Raw genomic sequence first — 22,556 nt, forward strand, 5'->3', positions numbered from 1 at the left:
AAAATGTCAACACAGGATGAGAATCTCATCCATCCTTATTCCTTTTTCTACCTCTGTGTCCTTTACCCAGATTGCCATTCAATTGCCAAACAGAGAGAGCGTCTGGATGGAATTGAAGAATGTTAAGAAGCCGAGCTTGGAGGAAAAACAGACAAAGCAGTATCTTGAAAAATGAGAGAATTTCATTTCTTAGTGTGTGTCTGTTGGAGATAACGGCTTGTTGTTTCATCCTCTCGTGGCCCCACAATGTGGAGAGTGATGTGGAGAGTGATTGAGATGTCCTCAGTATAGGGAGTCAGTCAGGGCATATTCCTCCCTAACTGTGCTCCTTGCCCCAGAATGAGGCCTTTCCTGTTCTGTCAGTACAGTGTATAAAATGCTGACTGCAGACAGTTTTTTCTCCCTATCGCTGAATGAAAGCGTTTGACCACTGTAAGGTAAATTACAGATGCTGTCTGTTGCCCCTCGCTAAGGAGCCTGGTGGAATGTCAGACTTGTATTTTCAACCTCAGCCCTGTTCTCTAAAGACCGGCTAATTTCACAGTGTAGTGTAAATAAGGCCTGTGTTGTCTGTCCCAGCTCCTGCTCCATGTTTTTTAACCCACCGTCTGTGTCAACAAGCACAGCATGTTAACCTAGCCTTTATCTGAGTGGTAGCGTAGGGCGGGTGTCACAAAAACAGACATTTTCAAGTAGTCTCTATGTACTTTTTTCCCCCATGTATGAGTTTGTCTGTCGGATTCGGCGTCAATGTAAAACGCAATGGATTATTGTGAGTCAGGAGATGGACGTGTACGGTGTTCTAATGTGTTTCCCTGTCAGTGTGACACTTCTGTCAGTGAAGTTCTCAAATACTGTATGAGAGGCGGGCCGGGTTTGTCCTGATATTACAGACAAGCACTAGAGATTAAACCCAGGGTAATTATACAGTGACGTGTTTTTTTTCCCAAAGAAATGTGTTGCTGCAAGGGAAAAATGAGGGGAAAAAAACTATCACCCTCTTTTACCTAATGCTTCAACATCTGCGTTAAAGAGTGTGTTTTCAGCTGATGATGCCAGGAACAGGGACTGGCCAAACGCGTCTGTGCTGCTGGGCCTGGAATGCAGGCTCTGGGATGGCTGTGTTTGTGCATGTCACTCAGTGCACTGTGAGAGAGTCCTGGAGAGGGAGAGCCAGGGCGAGCCCAGAAAATGGTTACCCATGTCACACAGCTGTTGGATTTGAGGCCCTAATTTGCCGCCTTGTTGCTTCTGTAAACATTTCCGGATGCCAAAGCCGGTCAGACACGTTGATAAACACAGGGGCCCTGATGACAAAACAAGGAAAATAAAGTGTTTTTTCATGGAAACTTTAACTTGGAGTACTATTTACTTTTGAAAGCCCTGTGGTTCCAGTGGCTGAAATAGCACTAATCTGGGCCTGCTAGCTAGCGACGTGGAGGCTCAGCCTGGGACCCTGGTAGCCAGGCAGCCCTGGGCTCAGCTGGGCCTCCCCTCCACACTGCTGGCCACTTAGCGGAGCACCACTACTCAAACCTAAAGGTAAACAGACACACTGGCTTATCAGAGTGTTTAAACAGCCATGCGTGGTGAGAGAAGAGAGGAGAAAGCAGCCTTTCAAACAGCACCGTTGGCCAATCTTTAACTTGCCTCAAATGGACTGCTCTGTGTGATCACAGACACTGGCCAATGTGAATATTTACATAGTCTTATCAGAGAACGGTATAGCGCATTATGTGTGTGTCTTTGCGCAGGTACATTGTTTGCACTTAAAGTCTAATGTTATGGTAGATTGGTAAATTAGAATATGTGTGATTAATATGTTTCGGCAGGCAGCACACAACTCCAACCAAAGGCACCTCTCTCACAGCCTTTAAACCCTGTTTTCAATTACTATCTCAGCTAAAGTAATGTTAGAGCTAAAATCATGTATTTTCCCACCCTCTCTCCGAAAAATGTCTTGTTTCACGAGGCTGGTGAGATAAATAGAGAGTGACAGGGCTTTTATGTTGGTGAAATGGGGATACCCTGTCCCTCGCTCTCCTCCACGCGCTGAGGCAGTGTTAGAATGAGGAAACCTGTGTTCCCTTATCCTCTCTATTTTAGATCTGTCACAGAAGTACGGCCAAAGATTTTGAACACTTGAAAAAAGAGTGCAATGGAGATCTGAAATGGGAAACATCGGCATGAAAACCTTTGCCCATTTCCCCAGCAGCTCATGAAAATTTTTATTTTTTATATTTTTTATATAATTTGCTAGTTTGTATGCAGAGCTATTTACAGGCGTATAGACTCCTTGCAGATTGGAACAGAAATCATGTGGCCAGAAGGCTTAGCAAAGGATTTTACACCAACAGTAGGTCACCGTGGATTAGCAGACTTAAAGTGTTGAGACAAAAAAAGCCAAACCCAGAATTTCCCTATTCACTAACATGGAACCCAAACCAGCTGCGTGTGCCATTGTGCATAAATGTATTTTGTCCCCCCACACCAAACACGATCACGACACGCAGGTTAAAATATCAAAACAAACTCAACCAATTATATTAATTTGGGGACAGGTCAATAAGCATTAAACATTTATGGCAATTTAGCTAGCTAGCTTGCACTTGCTAGCTAATTTGTCCTATTTAGCTATCTTGCTGTTGCTAGCTAATTTGTCATGGGATATAAACATTGAGTTGTTATTTTACCTGTGTAAGGTCCTCTACTCCGCCAGTTCATCCACACATAAAATGGTCAACCGAATCGTTTCTAGTCATCTCTCCTCCTTCCAGGCTATTTCTTCTCTTGACTTTATATTGTGATTGGCAACTTTCATAAATTAGGTGCATTACCGGCACTGACCTCGTTCGTCTTTCAGTCACTCACGCGGGTATAACCAATGAGGAGATGGCACGTGGGTAGCTGCTTCTATAAACCAATGAGGAGATTTGAGAGGCAGGACTTGCAACGAGATCTGCGTCAGAAATAGAACTGACTTCTATTTTAGCCCTTGGCAACGCAGACGCTGTTGGCGCGCGCGAGCAGTGTGGATGCAATAATTGAATAACATGTATGTCTAAATTTATTTTGCCGCTCTTGTGTAGTCAGCCTGTAATGCTTAAAAGTGAATTTGGATAATGTGATTCACAAAGCCCTCTGTATGAATCGTTTTATTTATTATACTGGAATTGTTTCTTTGCTAAAAAATGGTTATTATCGCTGGATTTTGTCTTGAATTATGCCCTTTTTTGTCCCCTCACGATTTAGTTTGTGGCCAATTGCATAAAACAATGATCTGTGATAATTCAAGATGCTCATGTGGATAGATTGAATCAGCGGCTGAATTAATGAATTGTCATTGAGAAGCACCCACACAAACAACCATGTGAACGATAGTGAATTATTCACTGTCTCCTATCCCTGGTGGACAAGCCTATTCATCTCACCTCTTTCTTTTGAAGGTGAAACATTGAAATAATCCATTTAGGATTTATACAACCTTGTCTGTGTTCTATGGTAGCACCCCACGGAGCACTGTAAGACAACATTCTCTCTCAGACTGGGCTTTGATTAGCAAAAAACCCTTATTTATTTAAAGTTTCAAGTTTTTTTTATGTCAGGTGAACAAGCACTGTAAAATGATTTTTTTCTAGTTCTAAACCCAACAATGCAGTAATCAATAACAATGTAATACTACAAATAACAAGGTAAAACAAAAACACACAAGAAATGACAATAAGAAGAACACGATAAAGTAAGAAGCTATATATAGTGTGTGTGTGTGTGTGTGTGTGTGTGTGTGTGTGTGTGTGTGTGTGTGTGTGTGTGTGTGTGTGTGTGTGTGTGTGTGTGTGTGTGTGTGTGTGTGTGTGCAGTTATGCAGCCAGTCAAGATGCTCTCTATAGTGCAGCTGTAGAACGTTTTGAGGATTTGAGGGCCCATGACAAACCTTTTCAACCTCCTGAAGCGGAAGAAGCGATGTCACCCCTTCTTCACGACTGTGTGTGTGTGATTGGACCATTTTAAGTCCTTAGTGATTTGGACAGAGGAACTTCAAGTGACTAAATGATAAAAAATGGACCAAATATAGCCAGATTTGTCCTCTAGTTAATAAGCAGTGATTTCCCCCATGCAGTGCAGGCTTTGCCATGGTGATATTTGTGATGTGTTTTTAAGTAGGGTTTGTTAAGCTTGTTGATGAAGCCAGAGGGGCAGGTTGATCCAAACACCAGCTGTTCTGTGATGTGAGCACAAGCGTAATGCTCTGTTCCATCATGCCCTTTCTCTTTTATGGGAATTCAAGTGTGAACTAAAGTATTTTCTCTCTCTCTCTCCCCCCACTCCCTTCCCTTCTTCTCCTGGTTATAGCATGTGGCCGTGGGTTCTACAAGTCCTCGTCCCAGGACCTACAGTGTTCGCGCTGCCCAGCACACAGCTACAATGACCGGGAGGGCTTGTGGCGCTGCGACTGTGAGGACGGCTACTACCGGGCGCACTCAGACCCACCCTCTGTGGCCTGCACAAGTAAGTACTGGAGTGTTGCTAAGTAAATGAAGGAAGAACCTGAGGTAGAGTCTGCATTCATGCCCCCATTAGCACATCCTCGCACATGTACAAACAATCTTGCACCCCGTCTTTAGAATGATGTTCATGGGCCTGGACCTGGGTGTCTGCCCCCCCCCCCCCCCCCCCCAGCTGGTAGCTAATTTGCCTTTTCCCGTCTAAAAGATTGCAATTACAGTCAGCAGCAGCAGCCCTGGCAGCACCCTGTGTCTCCATTTGTCCTGGCCAATGGTGCAATTATGTGACAAGCATTGATGACTTGTTTACACAGGCCAGGGGATTCATTTTACAGGGCGGGGCTCATTTGCTCCCAAATCCACTCCTGTTGCTCCCAAACAGGTTTATTCAGGAGAGCCAAGGGGTGTTTTTACAAGGCTCCCCCCTCAAACCAATGACAGTCTACACAGAGATTGAGAGAGAGAGTGAGAAGAGGGGGACAGATAGAGAAAGAGTGGTAGATGTAGAGGGAGAGGAAGAGGAAGAGGGAGAGGGAGCGTGAGAGAGAGATAGAGAACGGGGAGAGATAGGGGGACAATGAAATTAGTCTTCATTTAAAGGAACAGTAGCGTGGGCAGAGTGGTACAAGACTGGGCTAATAAGGTGAGGTGGAAAAGTGGACTTCTTCTGTAAGTCTGACAGGCTGATTTATCATTAGTGCGTTATTCCAGCGTCTCTCTCTCTCTCTCTCTCTCTCTCTCTCTCTCTCTCTCTCTCTCTCTCTCTCTCTCTCTCTCACATTTCACTGCCCCCCAACCATTCCCTAGCAACTACAGGCAGGAATCAGGATGGTCTCTCTCTCTCTGTGTGTGTTGAGCTCTTCCCGTGTTTGTTCTGGCCAGTCTTAATACAGTAATTGACTTGAAACAAGGACAGGACACACTGTATGCAATTTTACCTAATTGTTGCCTGGTACCTACCCCTTCCCACCCCTTACCTTCTCCAATCAAAAACTGGTAGAAAAAAAGCCCATATTTCCACGGTAACCACTCTCCACCAGGGCCGTCCTGTGGCTTTTATGTCTGAAGATGAAAATACTCACTTTATTGCTCTGCAATTCCCTCTTACATTGACCAAGAGCAGAACACATTTGGTTTGTTATTTTTCGATGCCCTCTGCCTGCCTGTTCTGCTGTGAAGAATCACTTAGGAAGAAACAGGAGATTGAGCTCTCTATTTCACAGATTCACTATGTCTAGGTTTATACAACATAGAAAAATATTCATTGTATTCAAAATGACCAATATTAAGTAAAGTTTAATTCTTCCCATTCAACCAATAGAGAAGGTTAACAATGCTTTTATAGCTGCATATGTAAATTATTGCTGGATGAAGTTATTGTGACCACATCAATGTTCGTGGACATTTTCTTTGTGGGGTCTTGTATGGTCTGGGGTACAATAGTAAACGAAAGCGAATTTACATTGCTTGAGCAAACAGCTTGATTGACATATTTTGAAATGGGCGCTTGTAAACCTCCCTTATGTTAGGCTCTGCACAAACAGATAGATCTCTGCAGCAGATGGATTAGACATCTAAGATGAAGATTGGACGAAGGGGAATATAAAGATCCAACATGATGGGAGGTAATTCACTGCAAGAGGCAAAAAGCCAGGCAGAACAAAAATTAGGACACTAGTCAAACAATATATTTTGCGTTATAATTGTTGCAAATATTGCATGTTGGAAGAGAAGGGAAAAAAACATTGTATGATAATCTTTTTACATTATTTGCTCACTCCATTTTTATGCAAAGCCAAGAGATAATGAGAACTGTATGGGGGTGACACTGCAGGAATGCTGGGAACAATTTTCCAAGCAGAAGCTGGGGAAAAGACTTGAAGCTGTTGACTGGTTGGGGAGTGGGCATCAATCATGTGACAGCTGTGAATAGTGCTGGTGGTAGTAGCATCTGAAAAGGGCAGTTGTGATCAGCCATCTCCCCCGTCCTCCCCTCCAGCCCCTCTCCCCCCTCTCCCCCTTCCTTCCCTCCAGCTCCTCTTGCCCCCCGTCCCACTCAAATTTGCCACCTCAACAAGTTGACATATCACAGAGGGAAAGGGAGTGAGAGAAACAGAGAGAAACAGAGAGAAACAGAGAGAAACAGAGAGAAACAGAGAGAAAGAAACAGAGTCCATCCTGATTCCTGCCTGTAGTTGCTAGAGGATGGTTGGGTGCCAGTGAAATGTAAGAGCCCCACTCCTCTCCTCCTATCACAGCCTCCCTCTCTTCCGCATGGCTTCACTCAGCCAAGTTTTAATCACCCAGGTCAAAGGTCATGACACGTGTTTGTAGATTAAGGATTAGTGCTTGGCTGATTTGAATACCAGCCTCCCCTTTCTCCTTCCATCCCTCCAATTAGTGAGCTAATACAGATGTAGGATTTTAATTTGAGCCAGTTTGCTAAAGCACTAAAATAATTTTGCAGCAACAGGAAATGTTAATTATTATGTGGATTATAATTTTTGTAGGGGTTGATACATTTTATTTAAGGTAAAATCAAGTCTGACATTTCTAGATGGAAATTACAACCTTCAGAAGTCTTTTTAAACTCCAAAGTTGTACATTTCCTGCATTTCAGGAAAGTTCTCCTGCAACAGGGTGATCAAATTAAGATTGTACATCTGTAGAGCGGTGGAGGGCTGAGACAGCCTGGAGCACTTCTCTCTCCCAGCGCAGCTTTCTCTCACACCAGATAAGCACAGGATTCTTTTCTCCTAAGCCCTCTGACTAACTCAACTCTAAACAGACCAGCGACAGGCTCAGGAAGATGACCTAATTATCAACTAACTGCTATTAACCAAAATAGTCAGCCATCTTGATTTATGCAATTTAATTCAGTTGAGAAACGTCCATTAGATTCTGTTGACACATTGGGGGAGTGAGAACGTGCTGTCAGAGGCGGTTATTCATCAGCAATATCACAGGTTCACCCTGTCTCTGGAGAAATAGCTGTATTACGCTATGAGAAGGAGGTGGCAGGACACACATGCACACACTCACACGCACGCACACACACACGTAAGTGCGTGCTGACACACACATATGCGCACACACACACGCACACAACACAATGCCGCGTTGGAAGGAAGAAGATAGCATGTGACTGAGACATCTCAGACTGTGAGGGCTATGGAAGGCTAATCCGTGAAATGAAACTTCACCGGGAGGAGGGGGTGAGAGCGGGAAAGGAAACTTCACCTGGAGGAGTGGGTGAAAGAGGGAAATTAAACTTCACCTGGAGGAGTGGGTGAGAGAGGGAAATTAAACTTCACCTGGAGGAGGGAGTGAAAGAGGGAAATTAAACTTCACCTGGAGGAGGGAGTGAAAGAGGGAAATTAAACTTCACCTGGAGGAGGGAGTGAAAGAGGGAAATTAAACTTCACCTGGAGGAGGGAGTGAAAGAGGGAAATTAAACTTCACCTGGAGGAGTGGGTGAAAGAGGGAAATTAAACTTCACCTGGAGGAGGGGGTGAAAGAGGGAAATGAAACTTCACCTGGAGGAGGGGTTGAGAGAGGGAAATTAAACTTCACCTGGAGGAGGGGTTGAGAGAGGGAAATTAAACTTCACCTGGAGGAGGGGTTGAGAGAGGGAAATTAAACTTCACCTGGAGGAGGGGTTGAGAGAGGGAAATTAAACTTCACCTGGAGGAGGGGTTGAGAGAGGGAAATTAAACTTCACCTGGAGGAGGGAGTGAAAGAGGGAAATTAAACTTCACCTGGAGGAGGGGTTGAGAGAGGGAAATTAAACTTCACCTGGAGGAGGGAGTGAAAGAGGGAAATTAAACTTCACCTGGAGGAGGGGTTGAGAGAGGGAAATTAAACTTCACCTGGAGGAGGGGGTGAAAGAGGGAAATTAAACTTCACCTGGAGGAGAGAGTGAAAGAGGGAAATTAAACTTCACCTGGAGGAGGGGTTGAGAGAGGGAAATTAAACTTCACCTGGAGGAGGGGGTGAAAGAGGGAAATTAAACTTCACCTGGAGGAGGGAGTGAAAGAGGGAAATTAAACTTCACCTGGAGGAGGGGTTGAGAGAGGGAAATTAAACTTCACCTGGAGGAGGGGTTGAGAGAGGGAAATTAAACTTCACCTGGAGGAGGGGTTGAAAGAGGGAAATGAAACTTCACCTGGAGGAGGGGGTGGAAGAGGGAAATTAAACTTCACCTGGAGGAGGGGTTGAGAGAGGGAAATTAAACTTCACCTGGAGGAGGGGGTGAAAGAGGGAAATGAAACTTCACCGGGAGGAGGGGGTGAGAGAGGGAAACATAAAGAGATAAGACAGAGAGAGCAGAGGAAAGAGGGACGGAAAAAGAGAGCAAGACAGAGAGGCGAGAGCAGCAAGCCCTTGAGCTACCAGGATCAGCAGACAGACGGCGGACTCTCAGGATGTGTCGCGCCTCCGAGCTGCAGGTGAGGCGGGGGGAGGACAGTGTCACCTCGCCCTACAGAGGCTTGGAGAGGACAGTGTCGAGGCAGGGAACCAAGCCAACCCAGTGAACAGGAAGCACTATGTCTAGCCAAGGACAAAGAGGGGAAGCTTGCACTGTATTGCATGTCTGCAAAAACAAGACCAAGACCAAAACACAGGCCACTCAAATTCTATTTCAATATCCTCCTCCAGCTGTTATCTCTGAAATCACTGCCCTGGTCTTTGTCACTATTTGTAAATACTTCTGTCTAATTAAATGTGTTGAGAAGCTCCTTTCGAGGGTTCACTAGAGGAACAATTCGGATGAAAATGGTCGTTTAGAATCTTAGAGAGAAAATTAAAGATGCTTTTAAAAATGCTCATGAACAAAGATTACAAATCATAATCTACAGATGTAGGTATTCAAAGTTTAAAAAGACTTCTAAAGTTTCTAATTTCCACTTTCAATTGTCAGACTATATTCTCCCTAACGGAAAATGTGTCAACCCCTACAAAAAATGTCCATTAATTATAATACACATTTCCTGTTGCTGCAGGATTATTTTCCTGTTGTAGCAAACTGTGTATGATTAAGATCCTACATCTGTATGGTGCATTAAGGGGGCTATAAAACTAGCACTCAATTTCAAGTGTACAGTATGTAAACATCTGGGTCATAAAAACAAGGGCTGGAATTTGAATGATAAAAGCAGCAATTTGTAAATCATTGTTTTTATGAGAGGAATGTCATTCTTTGCCATTACACCCCCTGTTCAGAGGGCAATGGTTTGTGTAGTGCAGTTTGGAGACTTTGTGGAACTGATTGTTATTCTATAGGCTATTGTTATTCTATAGGCTGTTTGTACTGCGTCACCTATTGTGAGATTTAATCTCTCTTGTAAATTCTGGGGTGAGTCAGACTTGTCTGTCTGCCTATTTTTCTCAAACGTATATGTTTAGTGTCTTGTCTCTGCAATTCATTGGAAAGGAAACCCTTTGTCTCACCATGGGATAATTCTATTTTGGGGAGGACTGAGGGAGAGCTAATAATGCCACTTTATGCCTCCCTTTGAACCTCCGTTCAGGATTAATAATTGTACAATGTAATGACATCTCAATCATTTGAAAATGCGACATTCCTACAAATCTTACATTTTTCATATAGGCCTATTCCATGTTTTAATGTAAACATTGATTTGTGAATTGGGAATGCATGACCATTGAATGAAGAGAACGGGCATCCAAAAAGGGCCTACCTTGGCCTGGCATAAGCCATTCACACCTTTAAATAGGTCAAATCTCTATAACAAGATAATCACACTCAAAAGGAAATACTGTTGCACACTTGACATTACAATGTCGAATGCTTAAGACATTAATAAGGCATAATTGTTGCTGATAAACAATGAAAACACCCCTTAAATGGGAGAAAACAAATGACGTTGGGCGCACGACCTGTGACTATCGATTAACATTCATATTTAGCATACACAGCATCATATCAGAGTGGTAGTAATGCAGTCATTTTGCATTATAATGGTCTCCATGGGTTGTTTCCATTTCAGCACCTCCTCTACATTGACCTTACTTGTATTTAGCTTCCTCTGCCGACCTGCACTAGTTTTTCTTTTTAGATCTGAGTTCTGTCATAATTGTGTGTCAGGCTAAGAGCTGGCATGTCCCACGGCATTCAGTCTGAGGGAACAAAACAGAACGGTGAACCACAGATCCAGTCAGTGCACACATATGGTTGGCTGTCACTTTCCTTCCCTGGCACTCTGTTATTTAACTCTCCCTCCTCTCCCTCATTAAATCCTCTCCCGCCTTTCCTCCTCTCTCTCCTCTCATTGTCTTCCCTCCTGCCCTGACAGGACCTCCCTCGGCGCCACAGAACCTGGTTTACAACATCAACCAGACCACCGTCAGCCTGGAGTGGAGCCCGCCGGCCGACATGGGCGGTCGCAACGACGTCACCTACAGGATTATGTGCCGGCGCTGCAGCTGGGAGCCAGAGGAGTGCGTGCCATGCGGGGGGAATGTGGGATACTCCCCCCAGCAGGCGGAATTAGTGGACACCTACGTAAACGTGGTGGACCTACTGGCCCACGCCAACTACACCTTTGAGGTGGAGGCCGTCAACGGGGTCTCTGACCTTAGCCGCACCCAGAGGCTGTTTGCCGCAGTCAGCGTTGCCACCAGTCAAGCAGGTAGGCTCGTAGAGTTACAGTATTCAGTTCAGTTTAAATGCCTAGAACACTGAGAGAAAGTAGAGCTGCTGGGGAACTTCAATATTCCTCTGCTCTGGGCTGGTGTGGGCTGGTGTGGGCTGTTGAGGGCTGTTGAGGGCTGGTGTGGGCTGTTGAGGGCTGGTGTGGGCTGGTGTTGGCTGGTGTGGGCTGGTGAGGGCTGGTGTGGGCTGCTGTGGGCTGCTGTGGGCTGCTGTGGGCTGGTGTGGGCTGTTGGGGGCTGGTATGGGCTGGTGAGGGCTGGTGTGGGCTGGTGTGGGCTGGTGAGGGCTGGTGTGGGCTGCTGAGGGCTGGTGAGGGCTGATGTGGGCTGGTGTGGGCTGATGAGGGCTGCTGAGAGCTGGAATTGCTTTCATGATTGAGTTCCAAAGAAATGTAATTAATGTTTATATGCAGCATTTTTTGGTCTTCTAGATGTTCAGGATAAGCAAGGAAAATATGGCCCTTTTAGGATACAATATAATGTTAAAAGTTTGCTCTTTTGTCTCAGCACATTCTGACAGAATTATATAGGTATTTTGCACTGAGGTCGTTAGTGAAGTTCAATTGAGAACATGCACCTTAAGTACCTTAAGCATTCTACATTGGCTTTAATGATCATAGGCTGATATTATCCACAACATTTATAGTTAGCATATTACCCAGATTAATTTAAAGTGTGCGTCAGAGCTATGGTGGTAAACATTATTAATGTAGCAAGGCTTGCTGCCAGTTTTACCATAGGAAACAGTGTGTGTTGCTAAAAGCCACTGGGAACCTACCATCATTAAAATTGTGTATTTTTTGGGGTGACACACTCCAACTCAAGGCTGCCATAGACCTTTTTATTTGTTAATTATTTCTATGGATCCACCAAACAAGATTTGTCTATTATGCTCAAGCATCCATGAAATCCAGTTGGCGTAAAAGGACCTACTAACTAGTGTTATTGAAAGAGGACTGCACAGGTCCCCGTTTTTGACCTTGTGGGAGAACTGTCGACGTGCCCTTGAGCAGTGTGTTGACCCTGGTTGAACTGTCGACGTGCCCTTGAGCAGTGTGTTGACCCTGGTTGCTCCTTTGGATCGCTCTGGATGGGAGTCTGTTAGATGAATAAATGTAATGTAAATGTTGAGCGGCTTCACGGCAAGTAGATCGTATGGTTTAATCATTTAAAAAAAGAGGATTGCATAGCCATTGTGGCTTATAAAGAGGGTATGGGGAATATTATCATCATAACCATGTTGCTTACCAGTATCTACAGATGTAGGATCTTTCATTTGAGCCAATTTTCTACAGCAGGAAAATAACCCTTCAGCAACAGAAAATGTGAATTATTATGTGCGTTATAATTAATGGTTTTTTTTTTAGGGGTAGATATATTTTTCTGAAGTCTGACATTTAAAAGTGGAAATTACAAACTTCAAAAGCCTTTTTAAACCTTGAAAACATTACCCGTTTTAAGTGTTTAAAGGTTCTCCTGCAACAGGGTGATCAAATTAAGATCCTACATTTGTACGAGCATTCTGGCACTCGTGGGGCACTCATAGGCTATTGTGGTATACGTTTAAGTTTTACTTTGAGGCACCTTTCAGATTACTGGCTAACTGAAATGAGGAATGGGATGTTGTCTTTTGGGATTTAGCTTCACCCCTACCCAACCTTATACATGAATGGAGAAGAGCTGCAAGTCTTTGAATTCTTTGCTGAAAGAATTGGGTTAGTCCTGCACATCCAGCCATGTCCTATGGTGCTATGATACTCTCCTAGTAAGATGAAGCTTCATACAGTATCTGTTACATTCTGAAATGTTTGATTGCACTATAGAAAATTGTACCACATTTGGCATGTATTGAGAAATGAAAAGATCAAATAAACAAAGTAAAGGAACTAATATGGCGACAACCTCCATTCTTAAATTGCCAGAAGGTTACAGGGAGAGAAATGGGTGGAATAGGATGGTAATTGCTGCCAGGCAGCAGAATACATTTGGGATGAACTGTAGGGAATGATGTATGTTCTGTGACACAGTTGATGACAGAGACACACGCTGGATGGTGCTGGTGGTTGCCTTGCCAAGGACACATGGACACTGCAAGGAGGGAGACCTGCAGGAAAACACAGGGAAAACAATTAACACATGGCTCTCTCAGAGCCTCTTATAATTACATGTTGACAACAGACAATTACTCTGCTCACCCTGAGGAATATTTAGCCGTCATAAATGGAAGGAAATAAAGGGACGCATTTTGATGAGGAAGGAATGATGTTAAAGTCTTAAAGCTAGCTTTAGGCTACTATTTGAAGCTATGTAGGCTACTATTTGAAGCTATGTAGGCTACTATTTGAAGCAAACCTAGTTTAAGATGCACTCTACTATTTATTGTAATGAGATGTGTTGATATAAGTTTTATTAACCTATAGCCTAGATACATGATGACTGATTTCAACATTACGGATGTAAGAGATTGTTTGGCTTCAGTTTGATGATGGGCAAACACATATTGTTAGTGAGATCTTCATGTGAGAGAGCAGGAAGAATCCGAGTGTTGTTGTGCACGTAGAAGGCCAGACATTAACCCCGTCCTGCTCAGCTCTTAGCACTGGCCCCTCACTGTGTCCGGCTGCTGTTCCTGGAGCCGTTAGGGAATGCTCCAGCGCTTTGTAATTGGAACGTCGGCGCTTCCTAAAACAATGGCCCCTTTCCGAGCAAGCATGCATGGCCACATCGTTAAAGAATGACTGCATTATTAAACCCTTTACGGCTCATCATCCAGAATTGATTAACCTTTCCTGGGTGATGGGGATGGGGAGAGAGAGAGAGAGAGAGAGAGAGAGAGAGAGAGAGAGAGAGAGAGAGAGAGAGAGAGAGAGAGAGAGAGAGAGAGAGAGAGAGAGAGAGAGAGAGAGAGAGAGAGCTGTGGTTCAGAAAAGGTCTTAAAGAGAGGAGGGAGAGGAGAAACCCTCTAGCGGGTGGTGCCTCTCTCTTCTCCTGCATGATAATCAGCCTGTGCAGAGGAGAGGAGAGGGAGCTGGAGGAGTGGAGTAGAGGGACTGACTGGGGGAAGGAATGCTCCGCAGTGCTGCTCGAATGCAGATGGTGATCCATCTGATGAGGAATTCACACCTCCCCTAATTATACCAAAGGAAGTGTGTGGAGTGAGGCTGTGATGAGGCAGGCTGCAGCCGTGGAGCTGAGGAACTGTACAAGGTGCTGAGTGCTTATTGTTCCAAGTAAAACCTAATTACCTCTCAGCTCAGTGTTTAAATAGCTACTGTTGGAGACACAGTGCAAGTTCATCATCTTGATTTCTATCTGACCCCCCTCGAGTCCTCACCACCTCCTCCACAGGTGAATGAATAGAAATTTGTCATCACATCTTGATGATGTGGAGTTTTTCCAGAAGGTCTTTTCGTGGAAAGTTAGGCTAGCTAGACAGAGAGTGCATTTCAATCAGGGCTCTATTGTTGCTGGACAGCTCTACAGAGCCGTCCTCGAAGGTCCTCCGTGCTCCGGCTGCTTTCATGCCGCCACACTTGTAAACAAGGCCTTCTGTTCTGGCAGGAGGCAGTGAGTGGGAACCTTTCACGGAATAACCATTCATATTTATTCAACAGAGTGTGTGTGCACATCTCAGACAGAAAATTCATTGGAGAACAAAGTAGAAATAAGACTGGAATTGGTTAAGTGGAATGGCTATAGGAGCGCTGTGGTGGCAGGACACTCAGCCACAGACGATGATGCTGTTGAGGTACGAGCAGAAAGAGGCATAAACAATATCATAAGAGAGAAAGGGAAAAGCTGTGGGAAATAATTTGAATGCTGACTGCTCATATTAGCCAGGAGCAGCGATCAGATAGAAACTTCTACTATCGCTGAGCAATGCTGTTTGTGTTCAGAGCCCTCTAGCATGCATGAGTCAGAGTGGGACTGGGATATACTGTAACTAAGCAACATGTATTATTTACACCTAGATGAATATTGGGGTTGTATTTTATTCTTTATGACATCATCTTTCATGGTGGAACTGTTGAGGTCAAGTGTATGGAAAATATAGGAAGCCTTTCTTTAATAAATTGTTACAGATGAATGGATTCAGATAAAACAATGTTGCTTATTTGTTTATTTTGAGAGAATCTCCTTCAGGACTATTGTTTGATTAACTTCATTTGTACTATAAAGGAGATTGGAGTGCCCTCATGAACAAACCTATTTAAACATTCAAAGGGAAGAACAGGCTATTCCCTTTGCTACCATTTCACCCAGGGAAATATGCATTCTAGCACGCATGAATGTAAGTTAAGCATTTCACTTTGATCTGAAAAGCCTCTCTGCTCTGGCTTTGCGTGAGAAACAAATATCCCCCTTTCAACAAAGTTGTTGGCCTGCTAGTATTGTCAGGACAACTTGACTGTCTGATGTCAGTCATTTGTATGAAGGTGTACAGAAACAGTATTAGTGTAATGATTGGATAATCAATCTCCCTTAACACAGTGAAATTAGTTAGATAAATGTTGGGAGTGTGAAGTATTTGGACTTCTAGGGCAACCATGCAAGCCGATACTCTCAGGTTCTCCAGCGGTAATCTATACGGTCACTTTATCCACACTTCATCACCACAAAATGGATATTGCTGAATGCATTGGTGAGAGTAACACTTTTGGGAACAATAAGGCCCATTGATTGATTCCTAATCTGTCATGGTGGCCTTAAACAGAATGGATTGATTGATTCAGAGGATTCCCCACTGACTACCACCACCCGAGCCGGTGTAATTTTCTACTTAAGCGGATACTCCTTTCTAGCGTTTGTCTGTGGTTTTACGTTACCTGGGAACCCATTCTTTTCTCTCTCTCTTTTTGCTCTGTCCCTCCACATGCAGTAATTTGATGAGAGCCGGGCAAAGCAGTCCGATTCAACAGCTGCAATAAGACAGCGGTGGTCTCCCCGAAGCACAAGCTCTCTGGCACTTAACCTGTTGCTTTCTGTAAATGCCTCCTGATTTGTCTGTCACCCAATCCGTCAGCAATGAATAATTTTCATGGAAGGTGCACTTTAATTACTTTCCCATTTAAATGGCATTATCGTGGCCTATCTAGGTAATTAATCTCCCCAAGTATCCTGTTTCAGCCTTTTATTGCTGGCAGACGAGCCACCTAAATCCCCCTGAATCTGCTGTGCATGACTGAGCTTTAGCTCACAGTAGCCCCACAGTGTTCCCTCTTTCCCCTTGACTTGGTCACCACCAGTGGACAGCCCAGTGGCAGAGGGGCTTTTCAATAGGAACACACAGAGTTTAAGCTCTCCGTGCACCCTGTCAGAATGACAGTCCTGTTTCTCTTTCTCTGCCTTGGAAAGGACACATTTACAGACACCGTTGCAGACCGACTGTGTGAAAGAGCTGTGCACACACTGGTTAAATCAATGTTGTTTCTACGTCATTTCAATTAAATTACGTTGAAACAATGTGGAATAGACATTGAATTGACGTCTGTGCACAGTGCGTTGTTACCGTCCACTAAATAGCATTTACAAATAATAATAACTTTGTATTCCTTAGTCATACTGAACTGTGATAACTTTGATGAAAGCAATATCTATCAATCTTTCAGTCTCGGCTTTTGTGTTTGTGTGTGTCTGAGAGTGTTGTGTTTGCGGTTATGCGTGAACATTTGTAGAAAATGGTGTTATTTGCCAGGAACTGCAACTTTTTCATGATTATGTTTTTTCCCCAACTGGGAGTCTTGTCAAAGTTAAAAGGCTCCGGTGCCCATTCCTATTCAGTTTCATCTTCTAGCTGGTTTCTCCTTGCAGAAGTCAGGATGGAGACCAGTTAATTATTTAGACGCCTATGAAACTGCAAACAAAGTTGGAGGCAAAGTTTTTCCCAGGCTGCCTATTGTTCACCGTAGCAACATAGCAACTGAACTTTTTACTGGATCATTCCCCGATCATCTTCCAATCTTCGCTCTTTATGTCAAGGACCAGGAATCAATCATTAGTTTTACCTCACATCTCAATCTTTTAAGACCATTGGCATATATGACATACTGGCATACAGGACAAGTCCATGGAGTACAGATTATGAGCTCAGTGAAATAAATGTCCTTACAAAGAGTAGGACGAAAATGGAACACTAATATAGTTCATTCAAAATTGGATGGACTCTTATTAATGAGTTTCTTTGACTGACAGGGCCTAATTGAAGTAGTTGTTGGCTGGGCGGACATACCAGACGAGGGCTGGGATAACTAATAGCATGACCCGGGAACAATGCAACACTAATGAAAAATTATGAAAATATTGTTAGCACTGATAAAAATGACTCAACACAGGTTCAGAGACAATGCTTGCATTGTTATATAGAGGAATGGATTTGGCAATGCATAACCCTTGCTTTCAATGAGGTGGCACTTATTGTGTACCTCTGAGTTGTTCAAGAATGTGTTCAGTGTTAGTATGTAACTCTGGTCTGTAACGCCAAGTGTGTAATTACCTCCCACGCTTTCAAGATGTATACATACAGTAACAGTCAAAAGTTTGGACACACCTACTCATTCCATAGTTTTTCTTTATTTTTACTATTTTCTACATTGTAGAATAATAGTGAAGACATCAAAACTATGAAATAACACATATAGAATCATGTAGTAACCAAAAAAGTGTTAAACAAAACAAAATATATTTTATATTTGAGATTCTTCAAAGTAGCCACCCTTTGCCCTGATAACAGCTTTGCACTCTTGGCATTTTCTCAACCAGCTTCATGAGGTAGTCACCTGGAATGCATTTCAATTAACAGGTGTGCCTTGTTATAAGTTCATTTGTGGAATTTCTTTCCTTAATGTGTTTGAACCAATCAGTTGTGTTGTGACAAGGTAGGGGTGGTAACCAGAAGATAGCCCTATTTGGTAAAAGACCAAGTCCATATTATGGCAAGAACAGCTCAAATAAGCAAAGAGAAATGACAGTCTATCATTACTTTAAGACATGAAGGTCTGTCAATCAGGAAAATTTCAAGAACTTTGAAAGTTTCTTCAAGTGCAGTCGCAAAAACCATCAAGCGCTATGATTAAACTGGCTCTCATGAGGATCGCCACAGGAAAGGAAGACCCAGAGTTACCTCTGCTGCAGAGGATAAGTTTATCAGAGTTACCAGCCACAGAAATTGCAGATCAAATAAATGCTTCACAGAGTTCAAGTAACAGACACATCTCAACATCAGTTGTTCAGAGGAGACTGTTTGAATCAGGCCTTTGTTGTCGAATTGCTGCAAAGGTACCACATCTCAACATCCGTTGTTCAGAGGAGACTGTTTGAATCAGGCCTTTGTTGTCGAATTGCTGCAAAGAAACCACTACTAAAGGACACCAATGAGAAGAAGAGACTTGCTTGGGCCAAGAAACACGAGCAATGGACATTAGACCGGTGGAAATATGTCCTTTGGTCTGTTGAGTCCAAATTTGAGTTTATTGGTTCCAACCGCCGTGTCTTTGTGAGGCGCAGATTAGGTGAACGGATGATCTCCACGTGTGTGGTTCCCACCGTGAAGCATGGAGGAGGATGTGTGATGGTGTGGGGGTGCTTTGCTGGTGACACTGTCTGTGATTTATTTAGAATTCAAGGCACACTTAACCAGCATGGCTACCACAGCATTCTGCAGCGATACATCATCCCATCTGGTTTGCGCTTATTGGGACTATCATTTGTTTTTCAACAGGACAATGACCCAACACACCTCCAGGCTGTGTAAGGGCTATTTGACCAAGAAGGAGAGTGATGGAGTGCTGCATCAGATGACCTGGCCTCCACAATCACCCGACCACAACCCAATTCAGATGGTTTGGGATGAGTTGGACCGCAGAGTGAAGGAAAAGCAGCCAAGAAGTGCTCAGCATATGTGGGAACTCCTTCAAGACTGTTGGGGAAGCATTCCAGGTGAAGCTGATTGAGAGAATGCCAAGAGTGTGCAAAGCTGTCTTTTTTTAACCTTTATTTAACTAGGCAAGTCAGTTAAGAACAAATTCTTATTTACAATGGTCTACACCGGCCAAACCTGGACTACGCTGGGACAATTGTGCGCCGCCCAATGGGACTCCCAATCACGGCCGGTTGTGATACAGCCTTGATTTGAACCAGGGTATCTGTAGTAACGCCTCAAGCACTGAGATGCCGTGCCTTAGACCGCTGCGCCACTCGGGAGCCCCAAGATAAAGGGTGGCTACTTTGAAGAATCTCAAATATAAAATATATTTTGATTTGTTTAACACTTTTTTGGTTACTACAAGATTTCATATGTGTTATTTCATAGTTTTGATGTCTTCACTATTATTCTACAATGTAGAAAATAGTAAAAATGAAGAAAAACCCTTTTATGAGTAGGTGTGTCCAAACTGTTGACTGTTAATGTACGTATTTATGGTGACAAATGGTGACAAATGGATACAATTATAAATGTGTTGTAAATTATGTTGTAACAACTGTATAAAAGGGATAGAGTTCAGATGAACTTGTGGATACCATCTGTATATCTCTGCGTCCAGTATGAAGTAAGTTAGAGGTACAATGCCCTCAGAAACTATTCATATCCCTTGACTTATACCCCCATGTTTTGTGTTACAGCCTGAATTCAAAATGTATTTGTTTTTTTTCTCTACCATCTATGCAGTACCCCATAATGACAAAGTGAAAACATATTTTTGAAATGTTTGAAAATGTATTGAAAATTAAATACAGAAATTCCTAATTTACATAAGTATTCACACCCATGAGTCAATACTTTGGCAGCGATCACAGCTGGGTAAGTCTCTAAGAGCTTTCCACACCTGGTTTTGTGCAATATTTGCCCATTTTTATTTTCAAAATTCTTCAAGTTCTGTCAAATTTGTTGTTGATCATAGCTAGACATCAATTTTCAGGTCGTGCCATAGATTTAAGTCAAAACTGTACCTAAGCATCTCCAGTGTACATGTAGCCTTGTTCTGAAATGTGAATTAATCTCCCTGTATCCAGTGGAAAGCAGACTCAACAAGTTTTTCCTCTAGGATTTTGCTTGTCCATTCCATTCCCCAGTCCTTAACGATTACAAGCATACCCATAACATGATGCAGCCACCACTATGTTTGAAAATATGGAGAGTGGTGCTCAGTAATGTGTTGTGTTGGATTTGCCTCAAACATAACACTTTGTATTAAAGACAGAACTTCATTGTTTGCCACATTTTTTGCTGTATTACTTTAGTGCTTTGTTGCACTAAATGGACAATGACCCAAAGCATATTTCCAAAGTTGTGACAAAATGGCTTAAGGACAAAAAAGTCAAAGTATTGGAGTGGCCATCACAAAGCCCTGACCTCAATTCTATAGTAAATTTGTGAGCAGAACTGAAAAAGCTTGTGCGAGCAAAGAGGCCAACAAACCTGACTCAGTTACACCAGCTCTGTTAAGAGGAATGGGCCAAAATGTACCCAACTTATTGTGTGAAGCTTGTGGAAGGCTACCCAAAACGTTTGACCCAAGTAAAACAATTTAAAGGCAATGCTAACAAATACTAATTGAGTGAATGTAAACTTCTGACCAACTGGGAATGTGATGAAAGAAATACAAGTTGAAATAAATCATTCTCTCTACTATTATTCTGACATTTCACATTCTTTAAATAAAGTGGTGATCCTAACTGACCTAAGACAGGGATTTTTTTCTAGGATTAAATGTCAGGAATTGTGAAAAACTGAGTTTAAATGTATTTGGCTAAGGTGTATGTAAACTTTGTTGAAGTCGGAAGTTTACATACACCTTAGCCAATTACTTTTAAACTCAGTTTTTCACACTGGCAGCTCGCGGCTGTGTTTCCCTTTGTTGTCCATAATAGTTTTAAAGCCCTGCCACATCCGACGAGTGTAGGATTCAACAAAACATTGAACAAAAAGCAAACAAAATAGCATGGTTGGTTAGGAGCATGTAAAACGTCAGCCTTCCCCTCTGGCGCCATTCTTTCCTTCCTCTCCGGCAGCTGAGTTAGGAAGTACGCCTGCATCTTTGTAGTGATTGGGTATATTGATAAACTCTCCAAAGTCTAATAACTTCACGATGCTCAAATGGATTTTCAATGCCTGCTTTTTTTTCATCTACCAATAGTTAGTTGCTAGGCATTGAAAAGCCTTCCTGGTCTTTGTGGTTGAATCTGTGTTTGAAATTCACTGCTTGACTGAGGGACCTTACAGATAATTGTATGTCTGGGATACAGAGATGAGATAGTCAACCAAAAATCAAGGTAAACACTATTATTATTGCACATTTTTACTCCTGGACTTATTTAGGCTTGCCAGAACAAAGGGGTTCAGTACTTATTGACTGAAGACATTTCAGCTTTTCATTTTTTATTAATTTATTCCACTTTGACATTATGAGGTATTGTGTGTAGGCCGGTGACAAACAATCTAAATGTAATCAATTTTAAATTCAGGCTGTAACAACAAATTGTGGAAAAAGTCAGTGGGTGTGAATGATTTCTGAAGGCACTGTAGTAGCTATTCTCATCGAATTCTAGTCATTGGGCTAAGGGAAGTTGGTAATTGCGCAAACGCTAGAACAAAATGTCCTTCAAACTGCACGCAGAGACATAAAAATGGTATCCACTAATTCATCTGACTGTGGAAGTAGATAAAAGGCCTCATTGCCAAAATCCCGAACAATCCCTTTAAGATATTCACCTTGTGCTTGAAACACAAATTTAGTTTACGATGAACCAGGGAGATCCTTTGGAGAAGTTGCAACTCACTGCTCAATCCAGTTGACCAGCAAAGGGCCCTACACACCCTACGCAAACATAGCGATGGAGCATCCTATACGGTCTGTTCCAACATTTAAGCCGTAAAAAAGTACATAGAAGTACATAGAGTACTTAGAAAACATTGCTCCATCGCTTTGTTTGTGTAAAGTTTGTAGTGGCGTTAAGTAGGGCAGACTGAGTGAGGCTGGCCTTTGTGTTGGTATGCAGAGTCTGTACGCCCCTTTACTGCCCATGGGGGTGGCTGGGAGGCCCCACTAAACACTCATATACTCTCTCTTTCTCTGAGACACACACACACCAGCTCAGCATGCACCTGTGACTCCCAGACACTGTGTTTATATGGAACACATGCTCGTCCATGCTAGATCCCCTGGCTGGAAAGGGCTCCAGCAGTTTGCAGCGTAGGCATTCAAGTGTTTCATTTCCTGTCGAAGAACTTAAAGGAGTTTGGTAATAAAACCTAAATAGTGATGCATGTCATAGGTGCCTGATAGGGACCAAATCCCCATCGACCAGAGAGAAAGAAACACACACTCCCACGAAGCCAACCACCAATCTCAAGACCTTCGTGGCTTGTTTCTTTCACAG

At 43.1% G+C, this 22,556-nt stretch overlaps 1 protein-coding gene across 5 annotated transcripts in view; it reads left to right on the forward strand.

The window, feature by feature from the left end:
• The window catches only part of LOC115174913 (ephrin type-A receptor 7), a 75,864-nt gene that overhangs the window by 17,468 nt on the left and 35,840 nt on the right, over positions 1-22,556 (forward strand). For 4 of the 5 annotated variants that reach the window (XM_029733926.1, XM_029733927.1, XM_029733928.1 and 1 more), the window contains exons 4-5: positions 4,354-4,509; positions 10,823-11,158. In XM_029733926.1, coding sequence (XP_029589786.1) covers positions 4,354-4,509; positions 10,823-11,158 — 492 coding nt within the window. The remainder of the gene's footprint in view (positions 1-4,353; positions 4,510-10,822; positions 11,159-22,556) is intronic. The other variant, XM_029733931.1, reaches the window with a different exon arrangement.

The sequence above is a fragment of the Salmo trutta genome, chromosome 35 (assembly GCF_901001165.1).
Source record: "Salmo trutta chromosome 35, fSalTru1.1, whole genome shotgun sequence".
Lineage (NCBI taxonomy): Eukaryota > Metazoa > Chordata > Actinopteri > Salmoniformes > Salmonidae > Salmo > Salmo trutta.